The sequence below is a fragment of the Pteropus vampyrus genome, unplaced genomic scaffold, assembly GCF_000151845.1.
Source record: "Pteropus vampyrus isolate Shadow unplaced genomic scaffold, Pvam_2.0 Scaffold193, whole genome shotgun sequence".
NCBI classification, from domain to species: Eukaryota; Metazoa; Chordata; class Mammalia; order Chiroptera; family Pteropodidae; genus Pteropus; species Pteropus vampyrus.
Genome location: NW_011888974.1, coordinates 2093355 through 2109265, shown reverse-complemented (window position 1 = coordinate 2109265; position 15911 = coordinate 2093355). Strand labels below are relative to the sequence as shown.

Sequence of the window (15911 nt, the reverse complement as noted above, 5' to 3'; positions counted from 1 at the left end):
AGCACCACCCTGGCTCCCCAGCTGACAGATCTTGGACAAGCTGCAGCAGCATAAAATGCAGACACTACTCTTTGCTCACAAGGTGGGAACCTGGCCCCAGCATGGGGGGCCCATTCCACCCCTCTTCTCTAAAAGAGAGGGCCGGACCATGCCACAGACAGTGCAGCTGTCACCTGAGGCACTCTGGGCCTGACCTCCTGCAGAGGAGTACACAGTTCTTCCAATAGCATGACCAACTGTTTGTAAACTTATCTGCAAAACCCTGTGCCCAAACGCTCACCTCACTGTAGCTGTGCCTGAATCCATAGTCCAGTCCCAAATCCATAAACACAGCCCAGGCTGAGAGAACACTCTCCAGACTCTGCTTCCCAAGGGCTGGCCCAGGATCTCTTGTTCCCTAGAGCTTTAGACAATGGTCCCACCAATAGGCACAAGCCAGAGCCTTGCATTCAGGGGAGGCAGCGTCTGGCCATGAGCTCCCACCTCTACTTCTTTCTAGCTGGGACCAAGTTCTTGAATCTTTGGAGTCTGTTTAACCCAATGAGTAAAATGGAGGCTAAAATGCCCGTCTACCTCAAGGATTGCTCTGAGAGCCAAGGTGACAGGGGACAGTGGAGACAGTGAGGATAGTTCTTGGTACTTTTGCTGTAGCATCTCTGCCTCAAGCATTTTTGCCACAAACATTCTGCTGCATAACTAATTGACCATAAGGCAATTTTTCTGCCGTAAAAAAAGGACAAAAATTATGACAAACAAAAGAGGGATATTAAAAATGAAAAAATTAAAAGAACTTTTTGTGAAATATAAAAATTCGATTATCTTCAAAATGTGTGTAGATTCATGACAATACTGTACAAAACCTGATTTTATTTTGTGGACTGTTACATAAGCACTTGTCATTGTTCTATGGGAAATATGGATTCAACTCTATTTCTCTCCTCCCAACGTAGCATGTTTCAAAATAAGAAACCAACTAACTCTTGGGGCAAATCATTGTCATCTGGAAGAAATACTAACTATTATAACCACTACTATTATTTAACTATTTTCTCACCAATTCATTAATGGAGAAACGAAACCAAATGGATCAAAAACAAAGAAAACAAAGCAAAACCCTGCTAAAAAGAAACAAAAAAGTCAGTTATTTTACCCTTTTTATGGTGAAACTGTCTTATAGACAGTTATATGGCAAAAATGTCTGCAGCAAAGATGCTACAGCGAAAATAATGGACACGACTGAGGACAATCTGGGACACAGCCTGGGAAGGTCCTCAGTTTCAAGAGCAGAAGGCAGCAAGAGCTAATCAATACCCAGACCACTTGGAGAGGTTACTATAACATATGTGTTAAAGCCTTAGCACTTACAGAGCAGAATGGAACTGGGCCATGTACAGACCGGGCCTGTTCACCCTGACCTTTCTCCAGCAAGACCACTGCCATACACATGCACACGTGTGTACATACATGCACTCACATGCGGGCGAACATGAACGAACACACAGAGGTCTAACTCACCTATGGCATCTGATATTATAAGAAGACCTAAATTGGGAAGGAGCTTTCTAGTCACCACTTCTTTGCTCACTTTTCTCTCTGCCCCAGCAGAGGGCTGATGGCTAAGCAGCTAAAGCAGGTGGCCAGAGGGCCTGCAGGGCAGGATCTCCCTTCCTGGGGCTTTCTGGACCCCGCTCTCTCATTTTCTATCATCTCTCTGACTGGTCCTTCCATTTCTTTTAAGGGCTCTTCTTCCCAGTGTCCCACCTGCCATCTCTAAGCTCACACACTCCTCGGGGTGGGGGGGCGGGGGGAGCAGGCAGAGGCTACCCCAATACTGCCAAGACTGCTCGTGAGCTGCACGTCCACACTCCCACTGCCTCCAGGCCAGCTCTGCCTGGCTATATACAGCCATCAATCCTTCGCCCCCTCCAATGGTCCCATCAGACTCAGAAGTAGCACAGTGTTAACAGCTAAGAGGCTAGATTCTGAGGGCAGAATGCCAGGGGCGGCATCCCATTCTCCAAGGGTGCGCTGGCTTACCTGAGGCACGAAGTCAGGCCCCACAAGGGTCTCCCTGGCTCTAGGACTGACCCTCCAACCCCACTGGGTTACCACAGAGATTCACCAACACTCTCTCTGCTTATTCCCTGCTTTGACTTTTAAATGATGGAGGTTCACTACACTCAGTCTACCTTTCTATGTAACACTTTACATTTCCTTTAAATTAAAAAATAACTTTTAGTGCCCCCCAACACCTGTAAAATTAAAAAACAAAAACAAAAAAGTTTCAAGCTGTATAGTTAAAAGATCTAGCTGGACAAAAAAGCCACTTATTCAAAACGTCACTCTAGGTAAATAGTTCTGAGAGGTTCCCAGAGGGCTCCTTTAGGGAAATGCCTAATACATCTCAGGACAGAAAAGTCTCTTGATTCATAATTCAAGGTGATGTGAAAATTTAAAAGATAACGAAAGGTCCACGCCAGGACAGCCACTATCATCAGGTATAACTCCCACTGAGAGACAAAGGAAGGGCACACCCCAGGTTCACTCGCCAGGGGTAAGCTATCACTGACAGGGGGCATTGCCCCTCAAAGGAGCCCCTTTGGGATTTCATGAGAAGAGAAAAGGTAACAAGACCCCTGCCCCATAATCTCCTTCCCCACCACACATTCTCCTACTGCCCCCAAGTCTTGTCAGAAAGTCTATTTTTTCAGATCACAGAGCTCGGTAGCAGTATGCCTACCTGCGAGGGCTTGCTGGACCCTGCTGGGCTTCGGCATCTGCACGGGCACAGTGGCAGGGATGCTCCCAGGGCTGCTCACAGGACCACTGGGGAGGGAGGCACTAGGGGAAAAGAAAGAGCAAAGTTTAGTGTGCGGAGCCAACTTAGCAAAAACGAGAGCCCAAGAACAGGTGCTTCTGTGTGAGTGAGGGCTTCTGCTTTTTATTCTTTTGCTTTTTAATTAAAGATCTTGATGAAGAGTATCTGGAAAGAGGAGCAAAGAAATCTGAATTTCACCACTCTCAGACCCAAACTAACCTATAGAATCTGAAGCCCAGAGTCCAGCTCACCATCACTTCCTCTGCAAAAATCAAGCGACGAGAGTCAAACTCCAAGCTAGGCGTTGGATAGGAAGGAATGGCAGGCAGGGGCCGCTGGGGTATGAGGTCTCACCTTTTTACGAGGTATCAAGGATGAAGCTTTAACTGTCAAAAAATGTTTTCCTGGGCAATCTGGAGACTGTGAAGACGAATTTTGAGCTCACTAGCTTCATCAACATGAAAGCTCTACAGTAACTATTGAGGGAAAATATGGCAGAAACCCCTCTAACAAGTGATCAAGACCAATGTCTCCAGTACCATGACCAATAAGTATCAGAAGCCCCAAGAAACGATGCTCTGAGAAGGACACTGATAATATAGTCTTCCTGTCAAGACTGTATATTTTCAGTCCAAATCATGAGAAGAACACATCTGACAAACCCAAACGAAGGGATATCTGACAAAGTAACTCATGAAAAGTGTCACAGTTCTGGAAGACAAAGGAAGACCAAGGAACTGTCACAGATGGGAGGAAAAGAACTGACAACTGGATGCAAAGTAGGGTCCTACGGGATCCTGGGACAGAATAAGAACAATGGTGGAAAAACTGGTGAAAATAGTACTGCGCCAATGGTAATTCTCTGCTTCAGAAAACTACACTATGGTTATGAGAAGGGAAATAAGGCAACTCTCTGTACTATTTTTATAACTTTTCTGTAAATCTAAAATTGTTCAAAATAAAGGGTTTTTTTTTTGTTTTTTTTTTAAATGAGGGTCTTGTTTCTCATGGTGACTATGTTCAAGTCACTCATTTGGTTTTAGGCCATTGTGCTCTTAAATGATAACAAACCCATGCCACTATGGTTGGGGAAAGTCCTGCACTGGAGAATAGTTGGTATAGATGGCCCGAGATGCCTGCCAACTCCTTGCACTCCTGATTCCTGCATCCTCCTGTCCATCCCTGCCCATGTTAAAGATGATGAAATAGGAATAGTTAGGAAATCCTTCCACATAGTCCCTACACTGGAGCTCCCCAAGGACAGGGCCTAGGCACATTTATCTCTGTTCTACTGACTCCTGTCTGGGAGCCAGGAATTGGGAAGGTGCTCATGAAACGATGGACAGCTCCAGTCCACTGTGCTACCCTTATAGCTGCCAGCGAACCAATAACTTGGCTGCTTACAATAAATGCTTCTAGAAGCTGCCCCACATCCTTCCCTACCACCAGCCACAGGTCATAGATCCTGCCTGTAGAAACTACTGGGAGCTGGCTGGTTCTGCTCCAAACCAGAAAACCTCACACTCAGCTGGTGCTGAAACTGCCAGGGCCTCGCACAGGGTCTGGAGCACAGCAGGTGCTCTGGTATCTGTCTGAGCGAAGAAAGGTCGTTTTGTTTTCATTTCTGGATTGTTCTCCCCAAACAGAATAACCTGTGTGGCTGTGCTACTCAAATAGCAGCTTCTTGTTCTCCTGGTCTACTCTCAACCCCAAGAGAACAATGGAACTGGACCTGGAATGCTCTAATGCCATGAAAGGAATGTGTGTTCAGGACACCTGGGCTAAGGTTTTGGCCCGGGAAGCTCTGTTTAATTTGGAACAAACTCCACCCCCACCCCCACCCCCACCCCCTACCCCACTTTTTGAGCCTCTTCTTCCATTTTTTTTAAAGGTAGATAGTCCAACAGTCTTTGCAATTCTCAGGTTCTATAAGCGAAGAAATTTGAGAAGATATAGCCTTTCCAGGCATCTTTCATCTCTCAAGCTACCTCTCCAGAGAGCACTGAGCTTGAGCCCTTACCTAGGAAGCCAAAAAGCTGAAGCCTGGCTCTACAACTATACAAAATTAGTGGGCTACTCGGCTGGCTTGGCACCACTGGCCCAGAGGGGCTCCAAAAACTGGGGTCTTCCTTTGCCAAAGAAAGGCACAGACCTGAGGGAGAAGGCCTAGTTTTAGGTCCCACAAACTAACACAGAAAACACACACACAATGAGGCTTCCAGTGAGGAGCTCACTCCAGAACTGAAATCAGGAACCATGACTAAGTTAGGGGTCTCCTGATATGGCCACTTCCCCTATGCCTCATCGTAGCACCTCTCCACATTTTCCTGTGATCAGAAGGAATGGAGCAGAAAAAGGATCCAGTGGTTCCCAGACTGGGACTCTCAGGGGTGGACAGAGCCTTGGAGGTCACTGATCCCCTTCACCACCCTCAAAGGGCTCAGACTAGCAGAATGTTCCCATGTGAAGCACCTCGTGCTCCATGAAGTATCCTTCTTTAAGAATTCCCTCTCCTGCTTCAGGCCTCTCTCTCTGCCTCCCTGGTTCCTAAGTCTACCTACTAGGCCCTACCTGCCTTTCCTGTCTAGGACCATCTCCAGGAGCTTCCAAATGGAGCTGAAAACATGAGGCATAAGGACTGCTAGTTTTCTATGCAGACAGGACTTGATAGTTCCAGGCAAGTGGCAGCACTAGGAGACAGGAGAGTAAGGAAATGCAAGGTCTCCCTCCAGCTCCTCAGAGGCCAGCAAGCCAGCACCAACTAGGGGACTTCTGAGTGTGTGTGCAGTACAAGGAACATCAGATGTGGAGTGTGGACACCCCACTTCCAGCACCTGCTCCCGCTTAAAGCTGTGTGCTCTCAGTCATGTTGAATCCCCTTTCTGAGCTTTAATTTCTTTACCTGTAGGATGAGAATAATTCCAGAAGGCCCCCAGGGTGGTTGTGAGGCTCAATCTAAACCCCAATACAAATGTCCGTTGTTTCTCAGGTCTCAGAAGAGCAAAGTGGATACAAGAAAGCTGAAGGGCTAGGGGCACCTTCCTGTAGGGCCCTCTCTAAACCCTGAAACCCACAGCAACATCAGAGCAAAAGGAAACTTCAGAAACTGACAAGCCCAACTCCTTAATCTTAAGAGGGGAAAAGAGTGACCTGGAAAAGCAATAGAGCTGACCCAGAGGCCTGCAGTGAGTTAGGCATTAGGCCCCACCTGGAACCCAGGACTCCAAATCAAGCAATCCTGAAGAAACTGGCCAACAGCAGGAGGGAGTGGGGTGCCTTTAGACAAAGGGAGAACAGTAGTGAGAACAAAGCAGATGAAAGCAAACCACAAGAGCCATTTAGCACAGGGACGAAGAGCGCCAAGGCATATAGCCACCCCAGAGCTGCAATAGACTGCTGTTCATAATCACCACCCCAAGTCATTAAAATGCTCAACAAGCTGGCACACCCTCTATTAAAGAAGAGCATGCATGACACATTTTGGAAAGTTTCCTATACAACATCATTAAAACACAAGTTTCTGTGCTTAAAGGGATAAACTTCAGCTACCAGGAAATTTACTCAAACCCAGCAGCTCAGTGACAAATGATGTACCTTCTCAGCAACAAACAAAAAACAAACAAACAAAAAAAACAAATGATGCACCTTCTCAACGTATTACTGCCTACTCAGAAAGCCTCCCAATGCACAAGGAAGTCAGCCAGCCAAGGTTTTACCCTGATTAAGAAGTGATTTGAAACCACATGGCTTCCACAAATTTTGATTTTACTCACTCACGTGTTCTTTCCAGTGGCTATCAGTAACACAGCCAGTTCTCAGGCTTCCCCAGCCCGTGGTACTACCTGCCCTGTTGTTTTCTCCTCTCCTCCATATACATGGTAACTTTCACCTAATGCTGTTGGCATTCGTTTGGCTTGGAGAACTGTACCTTGGCTTCTAGGGAGACCAAGTTTGCCGAGTGTTTTCAATCCTCCCAGCCCTGCTGGGTTAAGAGGTCAGCTATTTATTAAGCCCCCTCTGGCTCTACAACACCCATTAATGAGAGAAGAGTTAACTGAAGAGGGCTCCACTACAAATTAGATACAGGAAAATCTTGTTTTTCAAAGCAGGGATAGGCCCATGAAAGTGAAGTATACCCCTCCCAGCTCCTGAAAAGCTGTAGGAGATAAAGATGAACATCCACCTTAGAAGGCAGGTCCCTTTGAGGCTGTTTCAACCAACAAAGCTGGCTGGCCTGGTTCCCTTCTGGCTTACAATTCAGGGCAAGCAGCAACATGCATAACCCAGCAGCAAAGTTAAGACAGTGTTGCCCAAAAGCTTTTCCTTCAGTAACTTGCCTGGCCTGTACCAGTAGGGCCCATATCAACAGTCTCTCAGGCCTCAGGCTGGGGAGGGGAGACCAGTGGGAGCCCTATACTGGGAGAAAGCAACCAAGCCTATGAAGTTGCCTGGCTTAATCCCAGAATCCCAGTTCTAGAAACATCTAGAAATATGCCTCGAAATAATTTGTAAGAATTTAAGAAGTCCCAGGAGCCTAGGAAAAGCTGACCTAATAGAAGCCCTGTTGATAATTATTCTGGACTTGCAGACATAGCATGCTTTTCTCTAAGAGACTGAACGAGATATTGGAGGGGGCCTCACAGGGCACTGGGTGGGACTGGGCTAGCACACAGTCCTGCTTGCTTATTCTATGTGAAAGTCCACAAAGAAGGCCCAAGTGAAACCTCCCCATACTCCCATTTCCCAGAACAACTTCAGATCCAGAAGAAGATGCCCAGGAAGATGCACTGACCCATTTGGGGCCCATCCCTCTCCTGTCTGCTGGACTCACAATGCCTTCTGCCTTCATCTCATTCTGCCTTTGAGAGCTTCAAGAACTCCACATGTCCCATAAGGCCTGCTCTGGGGCCTGGGTTTAATGCTAGCTCTGCCATTTGCTGGCTGTGCTGCCAAACTCATCAGCCTCAATATGCTCACCTGTGAGCTGAGACCACCACCCACCATATGGCCATTATGAGTATAATGAAATCACTTAACAGCCTGCTCAATGGGGCCAGCTATGTGTGCTCAGTGAATGGCAGCTGTCACTGTTTCTTATACAAACTGGCAAAGTCCTCTGAAACCTAGCTTGAAAAAATGCTAGAGACCCAAGAAGCTGCTGAGGTCTCAACCATACTAGGAAGCTTCAGCTCTCATTGTGGTCAAGTGGGCAATGATGGGGCTGGGTGAGCAAGGCAGCACCAAGATGCTGACTGGCTGACATCAGTGCAAATCAACAAGATGCTGACTCCCTAGGAAACAGGGCAGCCACGAGCCCACACCTCCAGTCACTACCTGCCCAAGTCACCCTCTCTCAGAAATCAGCCCCCATCCCACTGCCACTCTAAAGTCTCAAAATGTTCTCTAAATCCAACACTCTCAATAACGATCAATGACAAGGCCCTTGTCAGTGACAAGTCTCGGAGCACCCTGGGAGCAACCTCCACTGGGACACTCCAGGAGCTTTCCTCGCTTTAAAGTGCTACCTGGTCTGGATGGGACCTATTCCATCACCTTTCTCAAAGTGCAGTGAGCTGTTAGACACCAGGCTGGATTACATCAAATATGTTGTCACCTGCTGTCACCACCTCCACTCTCAACATTTTGCTCTCTCCACAACCAATGTTTAAGCACCTAAACTGAGCTCACAATCTTCCTTTGGACAAGACCGTGGGCTTAGGGAGGGGGCTGAACCTTTCATGCCTGTGTCCTCAGTGCTTGGCACACTGGAATCAATAAAATGTTCCCAGGCACATGGCACCAGCTACATGGCACACAGGCATAAACAAAAGGTGGTTAACTGCTCTACACAGAGCCTGATTCTCCTGAGTGAATGCAGGGATTATTGGTTTTAACCCATGTGGCAACTACCAGCACTCAAGTCCCAGAGGTTAGGTAGGGTCCGTGGAATGCAAGGCTGTGGACAGCTGTGGCATCACATGACACACACAAAGGAGACAACATGGCGGGGACAACCAGGTGCAGGTACTGCAATGAGTCTTCCCAACCAAGTTAAAGGACTGAAGTCTGCTGACAAGGCACAAGGATAGATAAAACGATCTTCAAAAACACAAGATACCTGGCTCCACTGGTAGTGGATGATCCTGGGGGCTGGTGCGGTGGTCCCAGGTGGGAGAGGCTGGAGCAGTAAGGGGACTGGTTCCCCAGGGAGGGCGGTGCCCCACCCCAAGGGTTGGTGGTATTCAGCCTGGGAGCAGACCTAGCTCCAGAGAGTGAGGGCTTATTGTATGGGGCAAAGGCCTGGTGGGCCCCAAAGACAATGGCGGTCCTGTGTGGGGGCTGGGGGACAGGGTATGCGGGGAGGCTGGTCATGGAGTGGCGGTAGCGGCCTGACACGGGGCCAGTTCCACCGCCACTGAGGCACTGATGGCAAGAGCAGGCAACTCCTGTATGGCCTGGTGGAGCAATGATGGTGGTCACCGGGTAAGGGGGCCCTGCTTGGCGCCGCACACTACGGCAAAAGCTTGAAGTCTTGTTGGTCTGCGTGTAGGTGGCATAGTTGACGGTGTAGTTGTATCCCAGAGGCGCCAAGTCCACGAGCTGGTTGCCCCTGGCCACCTGCTGCTCCAGATAGTCACAGACGCTGGCTTCATAGGCTGTCCAGGAGCCATCATCACTCAGCCACTCCCAGACAATGCCCCGGCCTGGGGCTGAATGCTGGGGGAACAGGTGCCTCCGCACAGCCCTCATGGTGCCTGTTTTAAAAGGAGTATTACACATAAATGGTTAATCTGCTAGCCCCCCCCAAAACAAAGGGACTTTAAAAATTCTTTTTTTTCTACAATTAAATAAACCAATACAGGTCATGGTGCCATCTGCCCTAAAGGTAGCATTGGTTATTCTTTCCAAATTTTGGGTGAAGAATAAAGAGTTCTCTTTAGGTAAAGAAACTGTGGCCCAAAGGGATTAAGTGGCAGCAGAGGATCCATGCTCCTGGGCAGGAGTGAGGAATGCTGGAAGATGGGGTCAAAGAACGGCTGTCGCTCAGGCTTAATGAGACTTTTAAAAATATTTGTAATGGTGAGACTGATATAGCCTCACTTAAAAAAACTAAAAACAAAAAAGTATAAAGAACATTAAATCATCCATAATCCAACCACCAAGAAAAACACAATTTATATTACAATGCATTTCTCCCCATCTAGTCTTCCAGGCACATACATTCAGGGAGCTGAAAATCATACTGAAAAACTTTTCCTGCTATTTTCATGTATTATGCCATAAGTACTTCTTATGTCTCTAAAATTCTGTAAAACTCATTATTAATTGTTACATAATTCTCTTACATGGATGTATCATTCCCTTTGACTCCACAAGTAGCAACTACTGGATAACACCCTATAGTTAGCTTATATTCTTAATAAAATCGAACTTTAAAATTAAGAAGAAAAAGAAAAATATCAATTTGGGCCATGACTCCAATAGCACTTGCCAAAAGATGATCACTGCAATTATGTCCACTTGGTCTCCCGACCTTAGCCCTTGTGTCCATCCACAGCAGCCAGAGAAATACTCTTAACCCCAAATCAGATTACACCATTCCTCTGTTCAAATCCTTCCATGGCTCTTTCAGAATAAAAGCAGTCCCTTCAAGGGACTGAAAAGCCTTGTATAATCTACCCTTCCCTCTTGTTCTTCCTTTAGGCCTGTCTCCATCCCTTGTCAGTGCTGCCCAAGTTCAAACTGCAAAATGACCTCTCTGACTCTTTACACTTCCACTCTCTGATTAACACTTACTACTATCTAAATTAAATCCTCCATAACTCAACCACAATACACAGTTTACACATTATTCATCTTATTTGCTGCCATTCTCAGTTGCCTGCAAACATCATGAAAGCAGGGACTTTTATCTGCATCCAACTCATTGGAAACCTTAGTCCTCATTTGCCTGAGGATGCTGTTTCAGGGATCAGAGCAGGGTTTCTCAGTCTCAATATGTGACATTCTGGGCCAATAATTCTTTGTTGTGGGGCCAGTCCTGTGCATTGTAGGATGTTTAACAGCATCTCTGGCTTCTACTCACTACATGCCCCTAGCATGTCTTCTACCCACTAGATGCCAGTAGCACCACACTCCACAGTCAGGAGAATCAAAAATGTCTCCAGACATGGTCAAATGTCCTGGGGGACAAAATCACCACTGGGTTAGAGGTTCTGGGCACAGCTCTGATGGGAAGTTGGTGGCCCCATTCTCAGCAATACTGGTCAAAACATGTAATAAAACCAAACTTGAGTGCACAGAAGAGTGATGTAACCTACCCAGGTCACACAGCTATGGCACACTGGAGCCAGAACTCATTGCCAGGCTTTTAACTATCAAGGCACACCACCTCTATGTTTGCCTCCTGCCAGTGAGAGCCTCAAATTTTGGTAAACGGAGGCACACATTTTTGTTTTGGGAGACAAGGGGGAAAGGGACTGGGAGGGCCTCTGCATTGGGCTCCCAAGGCACCCTCTCCTACCAAGAGGTACAGTAGGTAATTTCATTAAAATGCTGATGAAATGCCATAGGAACTTAACTCTAGTTTATATCAATTACCCTGTGGTAAAACTGGTTTCATTATACATCATTCCACTTAAAGCCACAGAACCTATCAACAATGTTAGGTGAGATTTACTGTACATCTCACATTGTGCGGTACCTGCCCTCAGGAGCAGCACCTGCCTCCCAATGGTGCACATTTCAGGGGCAGAACCAAGCTCTGAGAGTCAATTTTGTAACCCCAACACCTAGCATGGTGCCTAGCCTAAAGCAGGTACTTAAGACACATACTAGAAGCAAAACGGGTCTTACCAGTGTCCTGACGGAACTGAGTCCAGCTGGGTAGGTCAATGATATAAGGGGCCAGCGAGGGATCAGCTTGGCCTAAGGGGATGCTGTGGGCCAGGCTCCCCAGCCCAAAGCGCTGGCCCTTCTGCTGGACAAACTGCTGCTCAATGTAACTACAGACAGTGGCACTGTAGGGGTGCCAGATGCCCAGCCCATCCTGCCATTCCCACACAGCCACTGCCACAGGGCTGGTGTACGCCTGAGCCAGGGAAGGGCTTGGGGCCATGGCCATCTTCTCCAGGACTCCCTCTGCTTTCCCAAACGGCTTCAGACCACTCTGGGCTGCAGTCTCTGGTTCATTGCCCAGTGCTTCCAGCAGATCTGTAAACAGGACAAATAAGTAGTTACTGACGCACACAGTGACTCTGCCAGAGTGGGCTTCATGCTGTTCCACAGTCACTTTTTTTCCCTATTACCTTAAGGGTATCGTGAATCAAGTACCTGCTCCTGTCTCTTTGCTCAGGCAGCAAGGAAAAATTCGGTCAGTCGAGCAGCATATCTACCTCTGCAAATGTTCAGGAAGATACAGTCAAGTGAATTTTGGGTGCTAATCATCAGCCCAGCTTCTGTCCTCTTACCAATAATTTTCCTCTTACCCACTATTAAGTGTATCCTTTTATACTGTATATATTTTCATGAGTCACCAAATTCCTCATGGATTGAGGCCATAACCCCTTACACCTGTGTGAGGATTCAACAGTTTCCAAAGCAGGTTTGTTTGTGAGAACCAAACAAACTACATGATGAGAAAAAACTGTCTCGGAAAGGACCAAGGCTCAAGGACACCCAGGGGCTCAATGGTAGAGTTGAGACAGCACGAGTCCTAGCTCTGCCAGGGTCTCCAGGCTGCCCCAGAAGGCATCGTTAACCAAGAAAGATGCCCTCAATAAAAATTAAAATCTCCTGGCTACTGAAACCTGGCCTCTCTGCATCCCACTCCCTATGCCTGGGCCTTGCTGACCAGCAGTCAGGTCCAGAGAGTTTACACACATTTCTCAACACATTCTTCTCCCAGTCACTCCAGCCCATGCCCTTCCCTTCTACACTCTACTCATCCTTCAGGCCTAGCCTGCCATTCAGAGAGGCTTTCCCTGGCCACCCAGCACATGAACTTCTCCTTCATAGCACCACCCAGAACTCTACGCCCATATACACATATGGGCATGATGATGCTCTGTGTTTCCCCCCACCAAGCTGATGCTTTGTGTTTCCCCCCAGCAACCCAGCAAGTCTGCCCTGTCCACAGCTGTACTGCTGCCCTAGCATAGGCCTTGTCATGTTGTGTGATGCACGTGTTCAAAACACAGCTGAATGGAAGTGAATGATGGTTCTATGCACCTACAGCTGTTTGAAGAAGTCTGTGAATGCACTAACTCGTGGTCCCCCAGAGCACTAGCTCCTAGAGTGTAAAAGGAATGGAACCAACATTTAGTAATAAACACCAAATGTACTTGTCTCATTTAAGCCTAACAGACTGACATGGTGGTATTTCTCCCACTTTATGGACAAGAAACCAAAGCTTAGAGATGTCAAGGTCTTACTGAAGGTCACACATATACTGCTAAGCAGCAGCACAGACAGCAAAACAGGATCAATCTGGCTCTGATGCTCATTTTCTTAAGAAAGTTCAACATGAACTCTATACCTTGGGCTCCACTCACAGGTCCCACATAGAAGGAGAAAGTGAACGGGAGAAAGGAACCCAGCATTTCAGCCCTCTTATAGCATGCCTATGCAGGCCTCATGCCAACAGGGTTCCTAGACATACCATCTGCTCTGATTCCCACAAAACCCCCTAAGTACAGACATCAAAATTCATCTCCATTTTGCAGATGAGGAAACCAAGGCCCAGGTAGTTGCAATGACTTGGTTACATGTCTAGTAATAAAGTTAGGACCCTGGACTTTCACTGCTGTCCCGAAGATTACACTACACAATCAAGGTTTTAATGAAAAGGCCAAGACCACCACCCCATAAGGAAGGGAGATCTGGTGCAGCACATGAAAAGGAAAAGGCATGGGTTCTGGCACCAACATGCCACTGGCTTAACTCTACTCACGGTATCATTCCTGATGAAGGTACCTAAGCTCTCTAAGCCTGCTTTCTTTCATTTGGAACTGGAGATACCAATACCTATTCTAAGTGCTTTTGATGGGCATTAAAGCATAGATGTGTATAGAGCACCCAGCAAAGCACCAGACACACAGCAATTATCTACAAATCTTGGCCTCCCTCCCTTTCCCTGTGTCCCTCAACCCCAGTACCTCCCCACCCTTCAAGTCTGGGTGAGGAGTGGCAGCCTAAGGCAGCACTGAGCCACACAGCATGAGAACGTAGGCAATGAGTCAGGCCTGCAATAACTGAGCATACCTGTGGGTGCCAGGGCCACTGAGCTGCCAACTGCTGCAACAAAAGCACACATCCCACCCTGGAGGATTAGACCTGGCATTACCTGCGGACGGCTGGCTGGCTGATTAGTTCAGTGCCTGCAATTAGGAGTCTCTGGAACCACATCCAGGTACAAATCACAGGACTGGTTTCAAAGTCAATTACTCCTGAGTCCAGACTTTTCTCCTGGCACCTCCTGGCAGGCATCACTCATCTCTCAGGCAGCAGAGGCCTCCTATGTATCACCACATGTAGTATGTCCCAGCATGTTCACACATCCCCTGATGAACCAACTTGCAGAACATTTCCAAACAGCCTGAGAAATACAGTTGAGAACTTTAGCTAAAGATTTTCATGAAAGTGTTCAGCCTCCATAGGCTGTGAGCCCACCATGGTCCAGGCCCTGTCTGGGTACCAAAGATCCAGAAATGAAGTAGTCATCATACACAGTCCCTCCACATCCAGCTGCTCTCTCCACTCATACCAAGGCCTCCACCTTATGCCCAGCCACATCAAATTCTAACAAGTACCAGACATTCAGAACCATTTCCCATCTCCGAGCCATTAATCCTGCAGGTGTCTAGACTCCTATCCTCTCTCCACCTAAATCCCCAAACATGTCCATCTTTCCAGACTCGGCTACAGCAAGCCCGTCCTGAGCCCTCACCCAAACCTTCACCAGAAAGTGATGACTCCACCTTCCTGAGCATCTTCATCACACATTCCACTTATCCTTGGTTTTAGTATCTGTCTTCCAACTAGAACAGGAACTCCCTGAGGGCAGAGCTAGAGCTGACCCAAAGCTGGGGCTACAGCTCTTCAATGCCCTATATCCCAGAGGATTTGAAACACCAGAAGACAAAAGAAAAGAAAACCTTCTGCTCCTCCAGGGGCCAGGCATTTAAAGCACTGCCCAAAAATGCCCACTGGCATTCCACTTGAACATAGCAATTATGCACACATAGCAGCCCTATCAATGCACCCATTCCCTACAATAACCTCAGTCATCTGGAGGCTGCAGTTCAAAAACCTAATTTGTTTCAGCTCCTAATGACAGGGCTTTTTAGTGTTCTTAATTATGAAAATTATAATTGGAAAAAAGCCCCAGCAGTTTGGAAGCAGACTAAACACCTTACAATAACAAAATTCTTAAATATATTTATGGTACACTCTAATGAGTCTTGAAAACTGTTTATAAAAGGCTTACAGTCCTAAGATGATGCTCATGACAATAAAAAATGAAGGATATATAACTGCACACATTATGCTCTAGGGCAGGTGGGTGTGCCATTTACTCAGCACCTACTATGTAGAATGTATTCTGCTTGGTGCTTTTGTCATCCAGTTCTTTCAATCCTCAACTGCCCTCAAAAGTAGAAATTATACCCATTTTACAGAAGAGGAAACTGAGGTCAAAAGAAATTAAGAATTTACCCAAAGTGAGATGGCCAGTCTGTGACACCATATTCTTTCTACTTTATATAAAATAATTTTTAAAAAGCCAGAGGAACAACTCTGAAATGTTAATAGGAGTGATGGAATTATAGAACTTTATTTATTGCTTTCTGCACCTGCAAATGTCCTACGATGGCCATATTACTTTTTAGGATCAAACTAATTTCTTTAAAGTATCAACAACTTTGGCCACACACATACACACACAAGACCCTGCTTTCCTTTGCATTCTCTCATTGATTTAGCTGCAAATCAGTCCACAGCACTGTGGCTCTGAGGCAAAGTAATGCTACCACCCTACCAGAGAGGCATTTTCATACAAAAGAGTTTTATGTGTTCAAGAGTGTTTCTATTCTCA

General features: G+C 46.9%; 1 protein-coding gene across 11 annotated transcripts in view; it reads right to left on the bottom strand.

Moving 5' to 3' along the window:
- Nucleotides 1-15911, bottom strand: part of DTX2 (deltex E3 ubiquitin ligase 2) — a 38832-nt gene that overhangs the window by 12732 nt on the left and 10189 nt on the right. For 7 of the 11 annotated variants that reach the window (XM_011371554.2, XM_011371561.2, XM_023537506.1 and 4 more), the window contains 3 exons: nt 11675-12031; nt 8937-9573; nt 2741-2841 (listed from right to left, as the gene is read on the bottom strand). In XM_011371554.2, the coding sequence (XP_011369856.1) occupies nt 2741-2841; nt 8937-9573; nt 11675-11942 (1006 nt within the window). In that variant the 5' untranslated portion in view covers nt 11943-12031. Of the gene's footprint in view, nt 1-2740; nt 2842-8936; nt 9574-11674; nt 12032-12151; nt 12216-14162; nt 14415-15911 lie in introns of all 11 variants that reach the window. The other 4 variants (XM_011371557.2, XM_023537509.1, XM_011371558.2 and 1 more) reach the window with 3 other exon arrangements.